The following is a 16,151-nucleotide window of genomic DNA, read 5'->3' as shown; positions in this document are numbered from 1 at the left end:
TTTGTAGAGAGCCATAGGTATGCCTGGCTTTTTGTGTAACTGTAAACGATAGTTTGCTGTAAAAGCTTACACTCAAAGCTGAATGAGATGTGGGATTAGAATAGCTCTTGAGGGTGAAGAAAAGGAAGAATATGTGTTACGTGATGCATTGCTTTGTGTTTTTTTCTGATTAGAGAAAACTGTATCTCTATAGGCACTTGCTGACTTGCAATGGGAGTCAAAATAGATTTTGCTAAATGGAAAATAATAAATACAGGGGAAAAAATCAGACTGCTTGTTATTCTTTTGTTCAAAGCATATTGAGATGGACCTGAAGTGGAAACCTGGCAGAGTTTCTTGTCCAGCTTCAGCTGCAGTCCGGGTGACTGATTTAAGTTGGCGAGGCAACCTAAATCCCAGTCCGCTGATTAAAGGTGACAGAGAGCCACTTATGGATGAATACCTTTCCCCCAGTAAACTGGTGAGTAGACATCCAACTTTTTAATGAAGTAGAAGAGGCAAACTGGCATATACAGAGCTGTATTAACTTAACCTTCCAGCTGCTCTTGTGGTGACTGCAGATTGTTGCATATCTGACAGTTAGACTTCTGCATAGATTCTGTCTTACAGAAATTTATCAAATGTTTGTCCTCCTTTCACCTTGCTTCATATCAAAAATATTCCCAGCATGAATGCTGCTGTCTTTATTGCCAGCTTTCTTGAAGCAGCGTGAAGAAAAGTACGGGTAGCATAATTAGAATTTAAACAGATCTTATTAATACCATCTGAAGTACCTTGAATCTTAGCATTAGAAAAAGCTTTTTACATTAACGTTGTTCTAGAGACTGGAAAAGTAACTAAAAGCACAACTTTTCTCTGAATTACTGAAATCTTCTGTGCTGCTAAGAAGCCAATTAAAATATTCTGCAAGTGCTATAAGTACTTTCTATATATATCGAAGTGTGTGAAATTTCAAAGCACATTTGAAAGCCATGCTCCTTTTTGACCAGGGGAAATGATTTTGGTATTCAGCCTGTTGAAAGAGAGTAACATGCTGAAATCTCTCATGAAGGAATACTTGGTGCTGTATTTTGTGCTGTATTTGCTCAGGACTAATTAAGGGTGAAAACCTTTGGGACATGTAGGAGCTGAGAAAATAACCTGTTATCCCTGCTAAAGGAAGGGAGAGCTGAGAGCAGAAGTTAAGGGGAGAAGCTGCAGCTTTCTGTGTTGCAGAGCTGGATAGAAACTAGTGAAAGACAGATAGGGCCAAGGCTGTGGTTTGGATGCTCCCAGCAGGCAGGGTGGTGATCACGGTGTCCGTAGTCCGTAGAAATGGATGGACAGCCATTGCACTGGTGGAGAGACGCTAGCTCCCACAGGGGGCATATTCCAGCTCTGCAGGTTTACGCCACTCCCTAACTATATACCAGTCAAAACTTTGACTGTGCACTGTAGATTAGACAGTGAGTTGTTCTCAGAACTACTCTTCCCTTAGTAGCTAAGTCTTTTAGTGTTTGTAAGATGTTTGGAGATTGAAAGTCACTTTCTGCAGAGTGTATATTTTAAGCTTTCTGGAGAAAAATTATATATGGTCATAAGTGATCTATGCCATTCACTTTCCTTTGGCTCATGTGAACCTCTGACAACTTCTTGGTCTTTTTTTAAAATCTGGTATAGAGTTTGACCAGTCTAATGTGTTTGTGGCCTACAATACCCTGTATAAATCTAATGGGAAGCTTGCAGATTAGTCTGTTTTCTTAGGGCATGAACCAAAGCCCATTAGAGTAACCAAAACAGCTGCCCTCTGACTTCAATAAACTCTGAATTAAACCCTTAGGAAGTTCCTTTGTTGGTATGAAATTCTTCTCTTTCTGAAGCTCTGTGCTTTTAGTTCACAGCAAATTGTCAGCAGAAAAGTGTACGTAAGGCAATGTTACCCACATCCCATTAAGTTTCAGTTCATTATTTTGTAATTTTTTTTAAATAAAGATCAGAAGTTAAATTCTCCCACAATCCTAGGCTATTTTTAAAAATGGGGAAAACACTTTTATTATTCATATGTACCCTCTTGAACTTAATCGAGTCTTGCCTCTTTAAGATTGTGTGTATTAACATTTGTAAGGAATTCCATTTCAAAGACTCTTTTAAATGGATGCATACTGTCCTACTAATTTTTCTGGACACGGTTATTTCCTGGCCCTGGAATCTGACATTTGCGTTGGCATAGCTGGGATACTTCCTGCTCAGAGGAGAAATTATATGACATTGTCAAGGAAACATTAACAATGTTTATAGCATGTTTTAATAACATATCCAATCTATCTATTCTTTGACCTTTATGTTGATCAAATGGAAACCGCTGCTTCCATAAATTTACCTCCTCTGGGTTTGCAAATGTAAAAATAGAGATACTGTTCAAACATTTAATCCAAAACAAGTTTTCACATGCATATTTTTTTAAGGAACCACATGCCATTGATAACCAAATGGTTGGAAAGGTTGTTTTGCTTAAATCAGTACACTTGCAATACCTTCTTGATAGTCTTTTAGTTGTGAATATTTTAGGAGTTATTGATTGTATTCACTGAAGTGCCCTGAGAAGGAAACTAATAGATTTTTAAAATACATGCTCATTAAAGTAAAATTATTTTACATTCAAGTAAGGACATAAGCTCCAGTTCTGCAGTGTTGCGTAGGCAGATCCCTGGACACCTGATGGAGGTTCCTGAGGAAGGTTTTTGTTCTGAGATATATACCTAGCTTCACTCCTTGCCTTTGCAGTGTTCTATCTTGCACCATTTCAGTTTGAGCTCGGGGAGGCTGGAAGGTCTAGTTGTGCAGAATCTGTGAAGATTGGGTGCCTTGGATTGCAGCCTATGGCCTTGTGTCTACCTGCACATTTTACTCATTTTGCCCTTTTCCAGGGGGATAGCAGTCTATTTAGTAGTGAAAACATTAGCAGCCCTCATTATTAAGGGCTCTCTAAAAGGTGTGATACTTGTATAGCTTCACTTTTTTTCCAGTTGCTGGGTTGTTTTCCTCCAAAGAGAGAAAACTTTGGCTTAAACTGATTCTTCTTTTCTTTTTTTTTTTTTTTCTTTCCTTTTTGCCTTCTTGGACCCCGCAGCACATAACACAACTTCTACAAAGCCATTGGTCCCTTGCCCGTTCTCTTCCTCTCCATAGCAGATCCTCACTTCACCTCACTTAAATCTTATCTTCACTCACTACAGGGTTTGTGGTCTTCTGTGTCCTCATTTCAGCAGAATGATGTTTGAAATCCTGTGTGATTCCATATCCCTGTTATGTTAATCACATCTTCTGTAGTTTCTGCTTGCTGCCATCTCTCTTGCTGAGATGTCATGTAATACCCTTTTATATTTGAATACTCTTCACCTAAGCTACAGGTCAAAAGCTTTTGATGCAAGGGTTGGTATCATTATATGTTCTTTTTATTCTTTTTGCTAGTATCAATATCAATTTTCTGTTGTACTGTTTAATCTTCATCTATATGAACGGGCAATCTCGCTTTTCCATTTGTACCTGTCCTGTTAATACTTCCAGCTCCCTGCTCTGCCTGTACTTGTTGTGCTTACATGTTGTTGTCGGATGTTGTAGAATACCAGGGTGAGCAAATTCCCCATTTTCCCTTTGTTCTGAAAACTGGCTGTTAATGGGCAACATGTTGCAATTAATTTTTACCTTTATTAGGGCTGTGACACAAATTTCTCATTAAGTGTGGAGGACCACCTGTCTTGAATCAGATTTTTATTTTGTTCTGTTAACCCCCATCCCCTCCCCACCATTTGCAAAGGATGTTTTCCTGACCTCCACAAAAAGCATTCCACTTCTCAGAATAAACTCATTTTACAAGGTCAAATGTCTTCCAGATATTATCACGTTATCAAAACTAATAACATTTGTGTGTGATCTTTAGAGAAGAAAGGAAGTAGTATTCTTATTTCACTATTTATTGATCCTGCTTCAATTAATCGTGTTTTCTAAACTTAGGAACATGTGTTCGGAAGTGGTGTTTAGTTTTGTTGCTCAGGAAGTTGGGGTGTATTTCATAAGGTATGCACTTATCCTCATGGGGAGAAGAAAATCCAGGAGGGTCCTGGAACAACAGATTGGATTCTTGCTGAAATGATTCGATCGTTTCCTTTTTTCCTTGGCAGAAAGTTTTCCTCTCAGTTGTAAGCTAAATGGACTTGGGAAAAAAACTGGAGATCAAGGAAACAAATGCAAAATCTTGATGAATTAAGTGGAGTCAAGGAGATGGAAGTAACTGTCTGAATTTGGATCTGCTGAATCCTTCATTAGAATTGTATAATCATTTAAAAATAATAATTAAAAAAAAGATTTGAAGAGACCTCTGGAGGTCTTCCAGTTAGATCTTCTGCTCAAAGCACAGCTAGTTTTAAAGTTAGATCAGATTGCTCAAGGTAATAGATAGTAGTAAACATAATACTGTGAACAGGAAACAAATTACAAAGCCTCATTTAGTTTCAGGGCTTTCCTTTTATATGTTCTTATCCTAACACAAATGCCTTTACTACAGTGAAGGCTTGTAATTGCTATATTAGTGCTCATCTTGCTACTTAGGCATCTGATGTTTTACATTCAAATTGTCACATCAGGAATCTTTGTGTTTATATGCATACGCACACATATGCATGCCTTTCTATGAAAAAAAATAGATTTTCATTTGCATACAGTCACAGCTGCTTAGCTAACGTAAAATGACAGATTACAGTCTTGAGTTTTGGATGTTCAGTGACACAACATTGAGAAATTATTGTAGCTACTTATTATGCACCTAATTGCTGGATAAGAAAAAGAATTAGTATTGGGGTATGACTTTTTTATATCTATGTGAGGGAAAGTAAATCCTTAAAACAAATTTAAAGCAAAAACTGATGTAACAATATCTACTATCCTGTCCACTCCTTACCTGTGTGTTAATTCAGCGCATAGTTAAAACTGAGCTTGTTTCCTCCTACAGAAATGATACAGGGTATTTCTGGGCAATCAGCAAACCTCTGTCGTGGTTTAGCCCCAGCCAGCAACTAAGCACCACGCAGCCGCTCGCTCACTCCCCCTACCCCAATGGAATGGGGGAGAGAATCGGAGGAGTGAGAAACACTCCTGGGTTGAGATAAGAACAGTTTAATAATTGAAATAAAGTAAAGTAGTAATGATAATAATAACAATATAATAATGATAATAACAATAATAATATACAAAGCAAGTGATGCACAATGCAATTGCTCACCACTCGCTGACCGATACCCAGACAGTTCCCAAGCAGCAATCGCTGCTCCCTGGCCAACCCCCCCCAGTTTATATACTGAGCATGACGTCATATGGTATGGCATAGCCCTTTGGTCAGTTTGGATCAACTATTCTGGCTGTGCCCCCTCCCAGTTTCTTGTGCACGTGTCAGAGCATGGGAAGCTGAAAAGTCCTTGATTAGCATAAGCAGTACTTAGCAACAACTAAAAACATCAGCATGTTATCAACATTCTTCTCCTAGTAAATCCAAAACACAGCACTATGCCAGCTACTAGGAAGAAAATTAACTCTGTCCCAGCCAAAACCAGGACACGTCCCATACAGTTTCTGGTGGCCCACATGCCCTTTGAAGTTTGCGATAGTTAGGAGATCTCCCAGCAACTTGCAGCATCAGACCCTTAATACTAGTTTAAAAAGAGAAGGTGTCAGTACTGTGAATCCCCAGCATGGGTCAGGGGGAAGCTGAACTGGAGATGGCAAGACTAGGCAGGGACCTATATATGTAGATCCATTGGCGTGACTTTGAGGCTTCAGCATGAGAATAAGGACATTTTTACTAATGCATCCACCACCACATAAGTTTCATCATTATTGCCCTCATCTACACTTTTCATACAAACCAAGAAGATCTCTCTATCACAGATTGAATGCCTAGCTGATCTCTTCATCTGAGCTGGGAGAAGAATGTATTTGTATTATATGCAGAAAGTAGTGAAATACAGCTAAATACTGTAGTTATAGGCATCTGTAGCATATAGGCATTTTGAAAGGAAGGTTGCATATGGGACCACAGGGAAGTTCTGTTCCCTCTCATTGAAAATCCCTTGACTTAGAATCACTCAAAACCTTGTTAACGTTCTAGTAATTTCTTTCTTAGAAGAAATATTTTGTCATATTTGTAGCAACATTAATTTTTTTGTGCAGGGAGAGATTATACTTGAGTTGGGAATTTGAAATAAAATCCCTTCAAAAAGCAATGAACACATGAATGGACATGAATCTAGTATTTGCATACAGGTGTAGTATTAAAAGAAAATAAGCTCACCACTCAGGAATTCCTGTCTTAGCCAAATTAACCAGGATCAGCAAAACAAACGCACAGCTGGAAATGCTTCTCTGACAGCTGCATGCAACATGCTCTTCAGCAACATATCTACTTTTCTTAGAGCATGTGAAAAATCTAGGGAAGAGAGAAGAAATCAGTTGTATACATGAGCTTTAATTGAACAGATATTATTTGCTAATTAAGGAATTTACAGAGAGCTGCAAGTGGGACTTGAACTGGATTTCCCAGCATCCCCAGGTGACTGTTCTGCCAGTTGGGAAGCTCTGCAAGCACTGAAGTATTTTTCGCTTGCAATTTTTTACAGAATACTTATTGGGTCTTTTTCTCAGTTAGAGGAAAAGCTTTCCAAACTAGTGCATGCTCTGCAGTTAGATATTGGCCAGACATTTTGCATGATGGGAATGGTTTGTGAGCCATCATGGAGTTGCCTCTTAAAATACTGGCTAAATGATTTACCAATAGCTTCTGCATGATCTCATGGAAAATAGTTTTACTCCTATTCTGAAGGAGGTGCAAAAATGTAAAGTGAATTTTATCCATCTTCGTTTTACTTACCTTTTACTCATCTTCAAAGAATTGTGCAGTGCTTGACCATGGAAATGTATCCTTCCAAATAAACAAATTTAGTGTGGAGTATAACACTTGCTGCCCAGGATCAAGCTGTCAGGCCACCGTCTTGAACATCATGTGCCAGAAAGATTTTGGTGGTTAATTCTTCAGAAAACATGCTCCTTCTCTATCTAACTGATACCTACCTCTCTGGGCAGTACACGGGTGGCAAGCAGAATCCTCTCTGGACACCAACAATCAGCCTGGAATTATAGTTAGTTTTTTCAGGGTATCTTTTTGATGTAAAATAACTCTAAGTATATCTGACACTGTGCCTAGAACAGATCCTTAGTCCCTTTTTGTCTGCTCTGCGTTGAGGCTGAGCAGCTGTAAACAGCCAAAGAAATCCCTAGATGGCACAGCATCTTCATGTCTGTAAGCATTCTTGGGGCACAGGCAGAGACGCATTCTGTCCCTGGCTATCAAAACAGCCCTTTGAGCTGTGGGCAGGCAGTCATTACCTGAAGCCACAGTGGGGCACCTCTGAATTAGGGCAGGAGCCTGTCCTAGACCTGGCATGGTCCTAGGAACAAAGAGATGCAGAGCGCCTTAACATCACTTCTACCCATGTGGTGCCAGACTCTGTCCAAGCTGATGGACACACCCTTCAGTGTGTTTGACCTTTTTTTTTTTTTTTTGGCTACCCAATAGCAGCAAGATTCTTCCTAAATATCCCTCCTTTCAAACTTTGACGAAGGTTCCTGTGCTTTGAAATTAAACAACATAAAAGGGAGATCCTGCTAAATATGTGTCATCTTTATTTTAATGTTTCCATGTCCTTCCCTAAATCTCCCCCATTCCTGGTGCCAGCATTTTAGCTGTGACACATGAGATGTATCACACTTCCAGCTGCACCAGCAAGGCAAGAAAGTGCAGCATATGGGGAGTAGGAGTATGACACTCCTGTGGGGAGTAGGAGTGTCCTAACTATCTTCCACAGGAACTGTTCACCATATAACCTTCTCTTGAACTGCCGCCCTGGCCTTTTTCTTGCTAACTAGCTCGCAGTCAACACCTGGGGTCTCTGTGCTTCTAGTGCCTTTAAATGAGCTCATATCCTCAATCCAAGAGCATTTCTCCTTTCCTTCATGTAGTATGATAGCTTTTGCAACCCACAGCCAATTGGTTCCAAACTCTCCCAGCATCTCCTCAGCATCAGCAGATGGAAAGGCAGCAATTTTTCACAGAGACACTTGGAAAAGCAGAACGGGGAAGTTGGGACTGAGAACACATGGAGTCTGTCGCATCTGTTTAGCACATGCTTCAAGGCAGCTAACTATAGTTCAAAGAGCTGATAATGGCAGCCAATAACCCTTTCCAGCACTGGAGCTACAGCTCTGCCTGTTGCAGTACAAAACATGGATGCGCTAAGCAGTTCATCTCTCAGACGGGGAAAAAGTACAAATGGTGGATCTGGAAGAGGAAAAGGAGGGCAAAGAAGCACACTGGTAATCCCTGGTATGAGGAAAAGGAATAGGGAACCCTAGAAGAGCAGAGAATATAACTCTATGCAGCTTTTATGCTTGGATTTTGAAAGAGGAGAACAAGGAGCAGAACTGTGGAAGGAGGCTGTCTAGAATACAGCAGGGGGAAGGACAGCATACAGGGAACTTGGAGACAGCAAAGGAAAAAGGCAAAAGTTCCTTGTGGTGCCAGGACCTTCTGCTACTCTACTGAAAAAGTGTATGACCCTAAGCTTATTACTTGTTCTGAGACCTCATCCTATTCTGTCTTCTAATGATGAAGACTATTTTTCTTTCTAATGATGAAGGCTCTTAAGACTATTTTGATGGGGAGGGGGGAGGTATGTTTCAGAAGAAGCTTCCTTTAATGACAATAAGCTTGTGTCCAAGTCCAGCAATCTGAGTGCGTGGTTGCATGCCAGGATGTCAGCTAGCTCTTGTTTCTCACGTACTCTCGTGTTATATGACAGACAGTGTCATCTGCTAAAAAGGATTACTGCAAAATGTGTCTTGCAGTGAGGGATCTTGTGTTTATTTGCGAGGAGAAAGCAGTCTGTAGTTGGTAAGCTTGTCTTCATTGCAGGAGCAAAACCATTTTTGTGGTGGCTGCATCTGGAGATAGAAGGTAAATTTCTGGATGCCATTGGGGACTCCCAAGTTTTCAACTTAGACCTTTGTTTCTCATACTCTAGTGGGGAGGCAAGAAAGTCTAGAAGCTTCTTAGGCTCAGCCTGCTTAAAATAACAGTTGAAAAAAATAAGATTAAAAATAATTTTAAACACAATGTTTTAAAGACAATTCAGAAGCAGTTGAAGATTTTGGATAATTCTGTTTCTTAGGAGTCCAAGTCAAGATCTTACAAAGGGAGCCAGTTTTTTGAGGAGGGGTGCTCAGCCTTTTCAGGAAACCATGCCCTTTTAAACTGTCACCTCAGTTACACTCAGACTATGTTTGGTCCTTTGTAAGAGGATGTGGAACCATCAGAGTGAATGAAGTTGCAGTAGCTTGTGTGCCATACAAATTATACTTGATGAGCAGGAATGTCGCAACCACCGTTTTTCCCTGCAAAATGAACTGGATGTTCTTGTTGTTATTTTTTTTTTCCCCAAACTCATAAACAGAAGTGGTCCTACACATTCCATTCTAATGAATAATTTCCCCCTTATTAAACACACTAAAGAATGTCGTACTTTTAATAGTAAGAAAACTTGTCTCCTGCATGTGGAGGTTGCTGTATGACTTCCTGCCCTTATCTTAAATAGAGGGGCAAAAGGCAGGTGACAATACTTCTTTCAACCCATGCTGTTGATTGTATCATTGAGGAGACACTGATACCAGGGTTAGCCATTTCTTTGAAGCGGACTTTTTAGCCCCACATTCTAACTCTTTTGACATAGAAAGATGAAAATTTAGCAGTTGTATCACGATCACTATGCGCATCAACTCTTTCAGGCAGTTATTGTGACATAAAAGCCTTGTTTCTCTTCTCTCAAGGAATGTTTCAAACCCTTCCAAGAACCACTAACCCATCAGGAAGAAAGGATGCAGTTCCATCCTGGTCTGTTTTGTTGAATTCATGCATGGAAGGGTCCACTAAGTACCCAAAGCTGATGCAAAGGAGGTGGTGGGACACGTAGCCTGGATGAGTGAATGTGGGGAGAGAGGAGCTGGATCATAGCAGGAGGGAACAGGGTATGAGAGTGGTGGTAACGTGAGATTGCTTCAGCTGCTTGTGGAATTGCAGCCTGGCATCTTAGGACTTCGCAGCCTTGCTGTAGTTTTCCCTGTCTGTCCTAGAGCTTCCCTCTCTCCTCTGCGTGTAGCTTCTGCTTGTTTCTATCCTCCTGTTTACCTCTGCCAAGGCAAAATCTACATGTATTTACCAACACAGACTTTAGGATAGTAGGAAAGATCCTGCATTCACACACACACCCTTGCTTAATGCAGTGGTTGATCCTATTACTAAGATTTTGCAAAAATAATGAAAGATTTTGTAGGCTTCTATTTGCATTGCCTAGATCTTTTCAAAGGAATTCATAATTCTTGTAATTAGTGTTGTCTTCTTTCAGAGAAGTGAGCTGCTTGAGCTAAAATCACGTTTCCTTTTCATAGTTTTGGGTTAAAAGGCAAAAGAGTGTATTTTGTTGAGTTTTACTACCTAGTGCCTTTTTGATTACAGGTGACACAAGGGTAACACTTCCTGTCTGCTGAGGATTAGTACGACTTATGCAAATCTTAAAGTATGGACATCCTGTTTGAATGAAGTTAACTGGCATGTAGGTCTGTTGTTGATTTTGCAGCTTGAATGTAACCTCAGCCTTGACTCTTTAAGCAATGTGGAAGTTATGTGAGACTAGAATAATTCAGAGCTACGAGGAATCTTTGAATACTAAATTAATTTCAATGTGATCACATGTCTCGCCATTTTGACCTGGAGTATATGTTGACAAAGCACTGATTGAAAACCTTTCTACACCTTTTTGCTCCTGGTGTCATCTGGTTTATTGCATGAGAGTACACATATATCTCTGTTTATCTTTACAGAAAGTTTTGACAGGGGTAGATGATCTGCAGCGAGTGAAGGCCCTAGAGATGCAAGTAGATACAAGAGAGAACAGCTTGGGAAACTTTGGTAAGAAAACACTTTATCTTCTGCTCACCATCTCAAATTTTCCTTTATGATGTCTTGAAGCAGGACTGGGGACTCAGAAACCAACAGCCAGTATAAACTACTGTCCTGCTCAAGAGCTCTTGAAACATGATCTTCCTGGTACCTCTCACTCCTTGATCTCTGTTTTCTTCTGTGAGGCTCTAAATAGGACTGGAAACTGTGGCAATGGGATGAGTGACACCACTTCTGTCTAAAGCCAATTAGTCTGAACAAATTCCTCTTGAATGACATGCCTCTAGGCCCTAAATGAGCATTTACTGATTATCTTGCCCTCTAGAGTACTTGGAGCTACTCTAGTGAAAGAGTAGCCAAAGTTCAGTTTCTCTCCACTGTAAGATTCCCCTGTGGCTGAGAAATCGCTAGTGGTATCAGGCTGCTCATGCTGCCAGCAGCCTGTCTTTGCATCCTGTGCTGCTTCATCAAGATGTGCTGGATGATGTGCTTGAGGAAGGTCCTATAGATAGGTCATTTTAATGAGCCCCAAATGGCCCTAATGCTTGTGATTAATTTCTATGTCATCATCGCTGCACTGGGGAAGTAAGGAAGTACCAAAGGAAATCCCTCTGTAGCAGAGTTAACACTGAGAATATGAAACCTTCCTTATTTCCAGTACTGGCAGTCATTTTCTGTGGTGTGGATTCCCATCACTACCAAGTCCATCTTCTGCTATGTTGAAGCTGAGTAACTACTGCAGGATAATACTTTCTGTGCCAAAAGGAGTCACGTCCCCAGAAGTGGGTGCTGGTATTTTCAACCAAGCAGTTCATTTGCATGTGCAAATGACTATAATGTAACAGCCAATTAGCTTTAGTGGGTCTTTTGATATTGATTTGTCGAGAATGGTTAAGCAAGTACAGTGAAGGGGGATTTTGTCTTGAATTATATAGCCACTTTTTATTGGTTATTCTGTTTATTTTGTAAATAGGTCTCTTTCTGATAGGAACTTGGTAATTTAAGGTACATTACATCCATTTCTTTCAGAGATCATAATCTATTCAGTCATGTTTCCTCCAGTTGATAAGAAAATCTCATTATGCCATTTCTACAATGCTCGAAGTGGTGCTCCCATTCCTATGCCATTTCACATTAGCTGTGACAAGCTAGAAAAATGTTTCACCTTTTTCACTCTGTACTTCCCTTTCCTTTCCATTACTGGAATAAATCCCTGTCTTTATGCTCCCCATGGTTAGGCTTTTGCAACTTTTACAGAATACAGAACACTATTCCCATGTTGCAAACAATTTCCATCTTGTTTATGGCCCACTGTTTGCACCAAGAGTTATTTTGAGAATAACAGAACACCAAGACCATCCTGAATTTCCTTCTGTCCTTTTTTATTAAAGTGCATTTCTGAATTTCCTCCCTGTGAAAATGTCTTTGCAAATGTCAGCAGGTGGCTAGGGCAGAAAGTTTGCCACTTAATGCTTTCCAGTGATCATCAGTTCCTTACATTTTTTTTCGTATAACAGCTGATTTTTAGGCACATGGAGTAAGGCCTACATTTTTAGGAGTATTGCAGGGTAGTTTGCACCTTCAATGTGAACGGTGTAACCAAGGCTGCTGTTGAAGTTGTTGGGCTAATTGCATGCTCCTCTCTGGCTGCCTGCCCCTGAAACTGCGCTGCTGACCTGGTCTCTAGTCACAGGGATCTGGATAAATACCCTGAGGAAAGGAGTAGGGTAAGAACCAGACCAGCTGGAATGACAGAAGTTCCAGTGTGACAGAAGGAAAAGCTTTTCCACCATTAGGACAGTTGAGCAATAGGGCTATCCAGAGAGGTTTGGAGTCTCCATCCTTGGAGGTTTTCAAGACCCAGCTGGGTAGAGCCCTGAGCACCCTGGTCTGGTCTCACAGAAGACCTGGCTCTGAGCAGGAGGCTAGGCTAGAGATCTCCAGCTGTCCCCTTCAGCCTGGACCTCGCTGCCATTTGGTGTTTCTGTTTGCATTCCAAACCTGGCTACTTAGCTTTCTTTATAGCCATATTAAATCACATAACCTTGCTCTCACTGTATTCCTCAGTTGCAGAACGTGGGTAAGAGCATCTTTATCATCAACTGATTATTTGTTTGGATGATCAGTTCACACTCAGCAAACAATATTGTTTTAACTGTTTTTATGTGTAAGGATAAAATAGGCCGTGCAAGCTCTTAAATGGCCAGGTAAAACAGTTGAAAGCTACTAGACTGCACATGACTCCGGGTCACCTGGAACCTTGCAGCACTTGAATCCCAAATTTACACCACAATTTCTACTTGAGAAACGTTTCAATGTTCACAGCCATACACAGACTGTAACACAAGCACTGAGGGCCTACATCTCCTTTAGCAAGATTTCCAGAGCGATTTAAAACATGTTGCTTGAGTTGTTCTTATGAGCATTCCACTTTGGGATGTGCTAAACTTTAAAGCGCCATCCTGCTAAGCTTTCCCAGTTTGTCAGGTCAGCCTCTACGCAACAGCATGACATGATAGGAAGGAACAGTTACATTTCTTAGCGACAGGGTGTGGGCTAAAACATGAAAAGACCAACATTAAAATACTGTCATGTGATCAGTTTTAAAATTAAGGAAAGTCATAGAATCATAGAATGCTTTGGGTTGGAAGGGACCTTTAGAGGTTATATAGCCCAACCCCCCGGCCGTGAGCAGGGACAGCTTTAACCAGATCAGGTTGCTCAGAGCCCCATCCAACCTGACCTGGAATGTTGCCAGGGATGGGGCCTCCACTGCCTCTCTGGGCAACCTGTTCCAGTGCTTCACCACCCTCATTGTAAAACATTTCTTCCTTATGTCTAGTCTAAATCTATTCTTCTTTAGTTTAAAACCATTACTCCTTGTCCTGTCACAACAGGCCTTGCTAAAAAGATTCTCCCCACCTTTCCTGTAGGCCCCCTTCAAGTACTGGAAGGTCGCAATAAGGTCTCCTCGCAGCCTTCTCTTCTCCAGGCTGAACAGCCCCAACTCTCTCAGCCTGGCCTCATAGGAGAGGTGCTCCAGCTATCGGATCATTTTTGTGGCCCTCTTCTGGACCCGCTACAGCAGGTCCATGTCCTTCTTGTGCTGAGGGCCCCAGAGCTGGATGCAGTACTCCAGGTGAGGCCTCATGGTTGGCTTTCTGGGCTGCAAGCGCACATTGTTGGCTCATGTCCAGCTTTTCATCCACCAGTACCCCCAAGTCCTTCTCCACAGGGCTGCTCTCAATCCCTTCATCCCCCAGCCTGTATTGATATCAGGGGTTGCCCTTTCCCAGGTGCAGGACCTTGCACCTGGCCTTGTGGAACCTCATGAGGTTTGCACAGGCCCACCTCTCCAGCTTGTCCAGGTCCCTCTGGATGACATCTCATCCTCCTGGCATGTCAACGGCACCACTCAGCTTGGTGTCATCTGCAAACTTGCTGAGGGTGCACTCGATCCCACTGTCTATGTCATTGATAAAGATGTTAGATAACACCGGTCCCAGTACGGACCCTGAGGGACTCCACTTATCACTGGTCTCCATGTGGATATCGAGCCATTGACCACGACCCTCTGGATGTGACTATCCAGCCAATTCCTTATCCAACAAACAGTCCACCCAACAAACCCATATCTCTCCAATTTAGAGAGAAGGATGTTGTGGGGGACTGTGTTGAAGGCTTTACAGAAATCCAAGTAGATGACATCCATTGCTTTTCCCTTGTGCACTGATGCAGTCACTCCTTCATAGAAAGCCACTAGGTTGGTCAGGCAGGACTTGCCCTTGGTCTTCATGCCAGAGCTTGAATCTGAGTCTTAGCGGGGCTTGGGGCAATTGTTGAAATCTCTAGCTGTTTGTTTTCAGTGCACCTTGCTGAGTGACAGATGAAAAGCTGAACCACCCTGGCAAGTCTTGTATCGTGCTTTGCAGATCTTGGACTTGACTTCTGTGCTCTTCAGCTGCATGTAGGCTTCAGTTCATACTCAAACAGATGGACTATTTCCTTTTCATTAGCTTATCCCTTCGGTTTTGATTGCTGACAGATCTGGGACTACATTCATGACCAGCTTGTAGAAATTCCTGTTGAAAGTAATGGTGGGATAGAGTAACTTAAGACACTGTGTAGTTCTCTTATTTCTAAGTGATTCTAATAGCTACAAATCAAGTTACCCACAGTGCTGTTCGCTGGTACTTATTGAATTGTTGCCTGCTAGTGGCCAGGCTAAGTTGATTATGTGTCTGGAGACTGCCGCTTCCCTTACACACATTTTATCAAGGAAAAGCTCTGCTAAAGGTTCAGAGGTAGGCATGCGTTATTTTTCATGCAGGGTCATCGTCTCTTTCCTCTTGCTCTCTTTGTTGGTATTCCTGGTGCAAAGCTGAGAGACATTTGTTGGCAGCCAGTGTCACAGCAGCAGGTGTTTGCGTGGTCAGGAAGCCAGTGCAGGGGCGTGAGTTCAGCATGTGCGTCCCTACTGGTCTTGGTTTAGCTGGTACTGACCAGCTTTGCTGAGAAGGTGCCACAGCACCCGCTGCAGCAGGCCTTGGGCGGGGTCTCCAGGAGCTAAAAGTACATAGTGGGGCAGTGAGCTTAGGTTAACCCCTGCACTGATATGTTTTTTTGTGAGACTCTCATCTCGGGTAGCTAGACTGCAGCTAGTTTGGTTTTGCCTGCAAGTGCTGCAGTCTTGTCTACAGTTGTGTTGCCCAATTCACCCCAAAAAATGTGCAAAAAATGCACATTTAGAACATGTGTGGAAATAACATCAAGGTGATTTATCTTACTTGATCAAACACAGCTTAAGTGAATTAAATAGCCTGTTTAATTTACGTATCAGGTTGCTCTTGCTAGAAGAATGCAGTCTGTGTTCACATGCCTGGTTTGTACTGTAGGATCAACAGAACATGTAGGTTGCCTGATACCAACGCAAGCATTTGTCAGTAATTTATTTTGTGTATGTTTTTCACTAGTCCATATTCCAGAAGGCATAAGAAGTCAAGCCATGATGATTTTTTGTTAACAATAGAAAACCAAGATATATCATTCTACCTAAAGACTACATTGTAATGTAAACAAGTGATATAAATACAAGTGGTGTAGTTTGTAGAAT

General features: G+C 41.5%; 1 protein-coding gene across 1 annotated transcript in view; it reads left to right on the top strand.

Moving 5' to 3' along the window:
• Positions 1-304: 304 nt before the first annotated feature.
• Positions 305-16,151, top strand: part of LRRC56 (leucine rich repeat containing 56) — a 53,858-nt gene continuing 38,011 nt past the window's right edge. Inside the window, exons 1-2 of the mRNA XM_075713366.1 lie at positions 305-460; positions 10,960-11,047. Of these exons, the coding sequence (XP_075569481.1) occupies positions 305-460; positions 10,960-11,047 (244 nt within the window). The remainder of the gene's footprint in view (positions 461-10,959; positions 11,048-16,151) is intronic.

Source organism: Pelecanus crispus, chromosome 6 (assembly GCF_030463565.1).
Source record: "Pelecanus crispus isolate bPelCri1 chromosome 6, bPelCri1.pri, whole genome shotgun sequence".
Classification (NCBI taxonomy): domain Eukaryota; kingdom Metazoa; phylum Chordata; class Aves; order Pelecaniformes; family Pelecanidae; genus Pelecanus; species Pelecanus crispus.
Note: the sequence above shows the minus strand (reverse complement) of the source record. Positions and strands in the feature narration are given on the sequence as shown.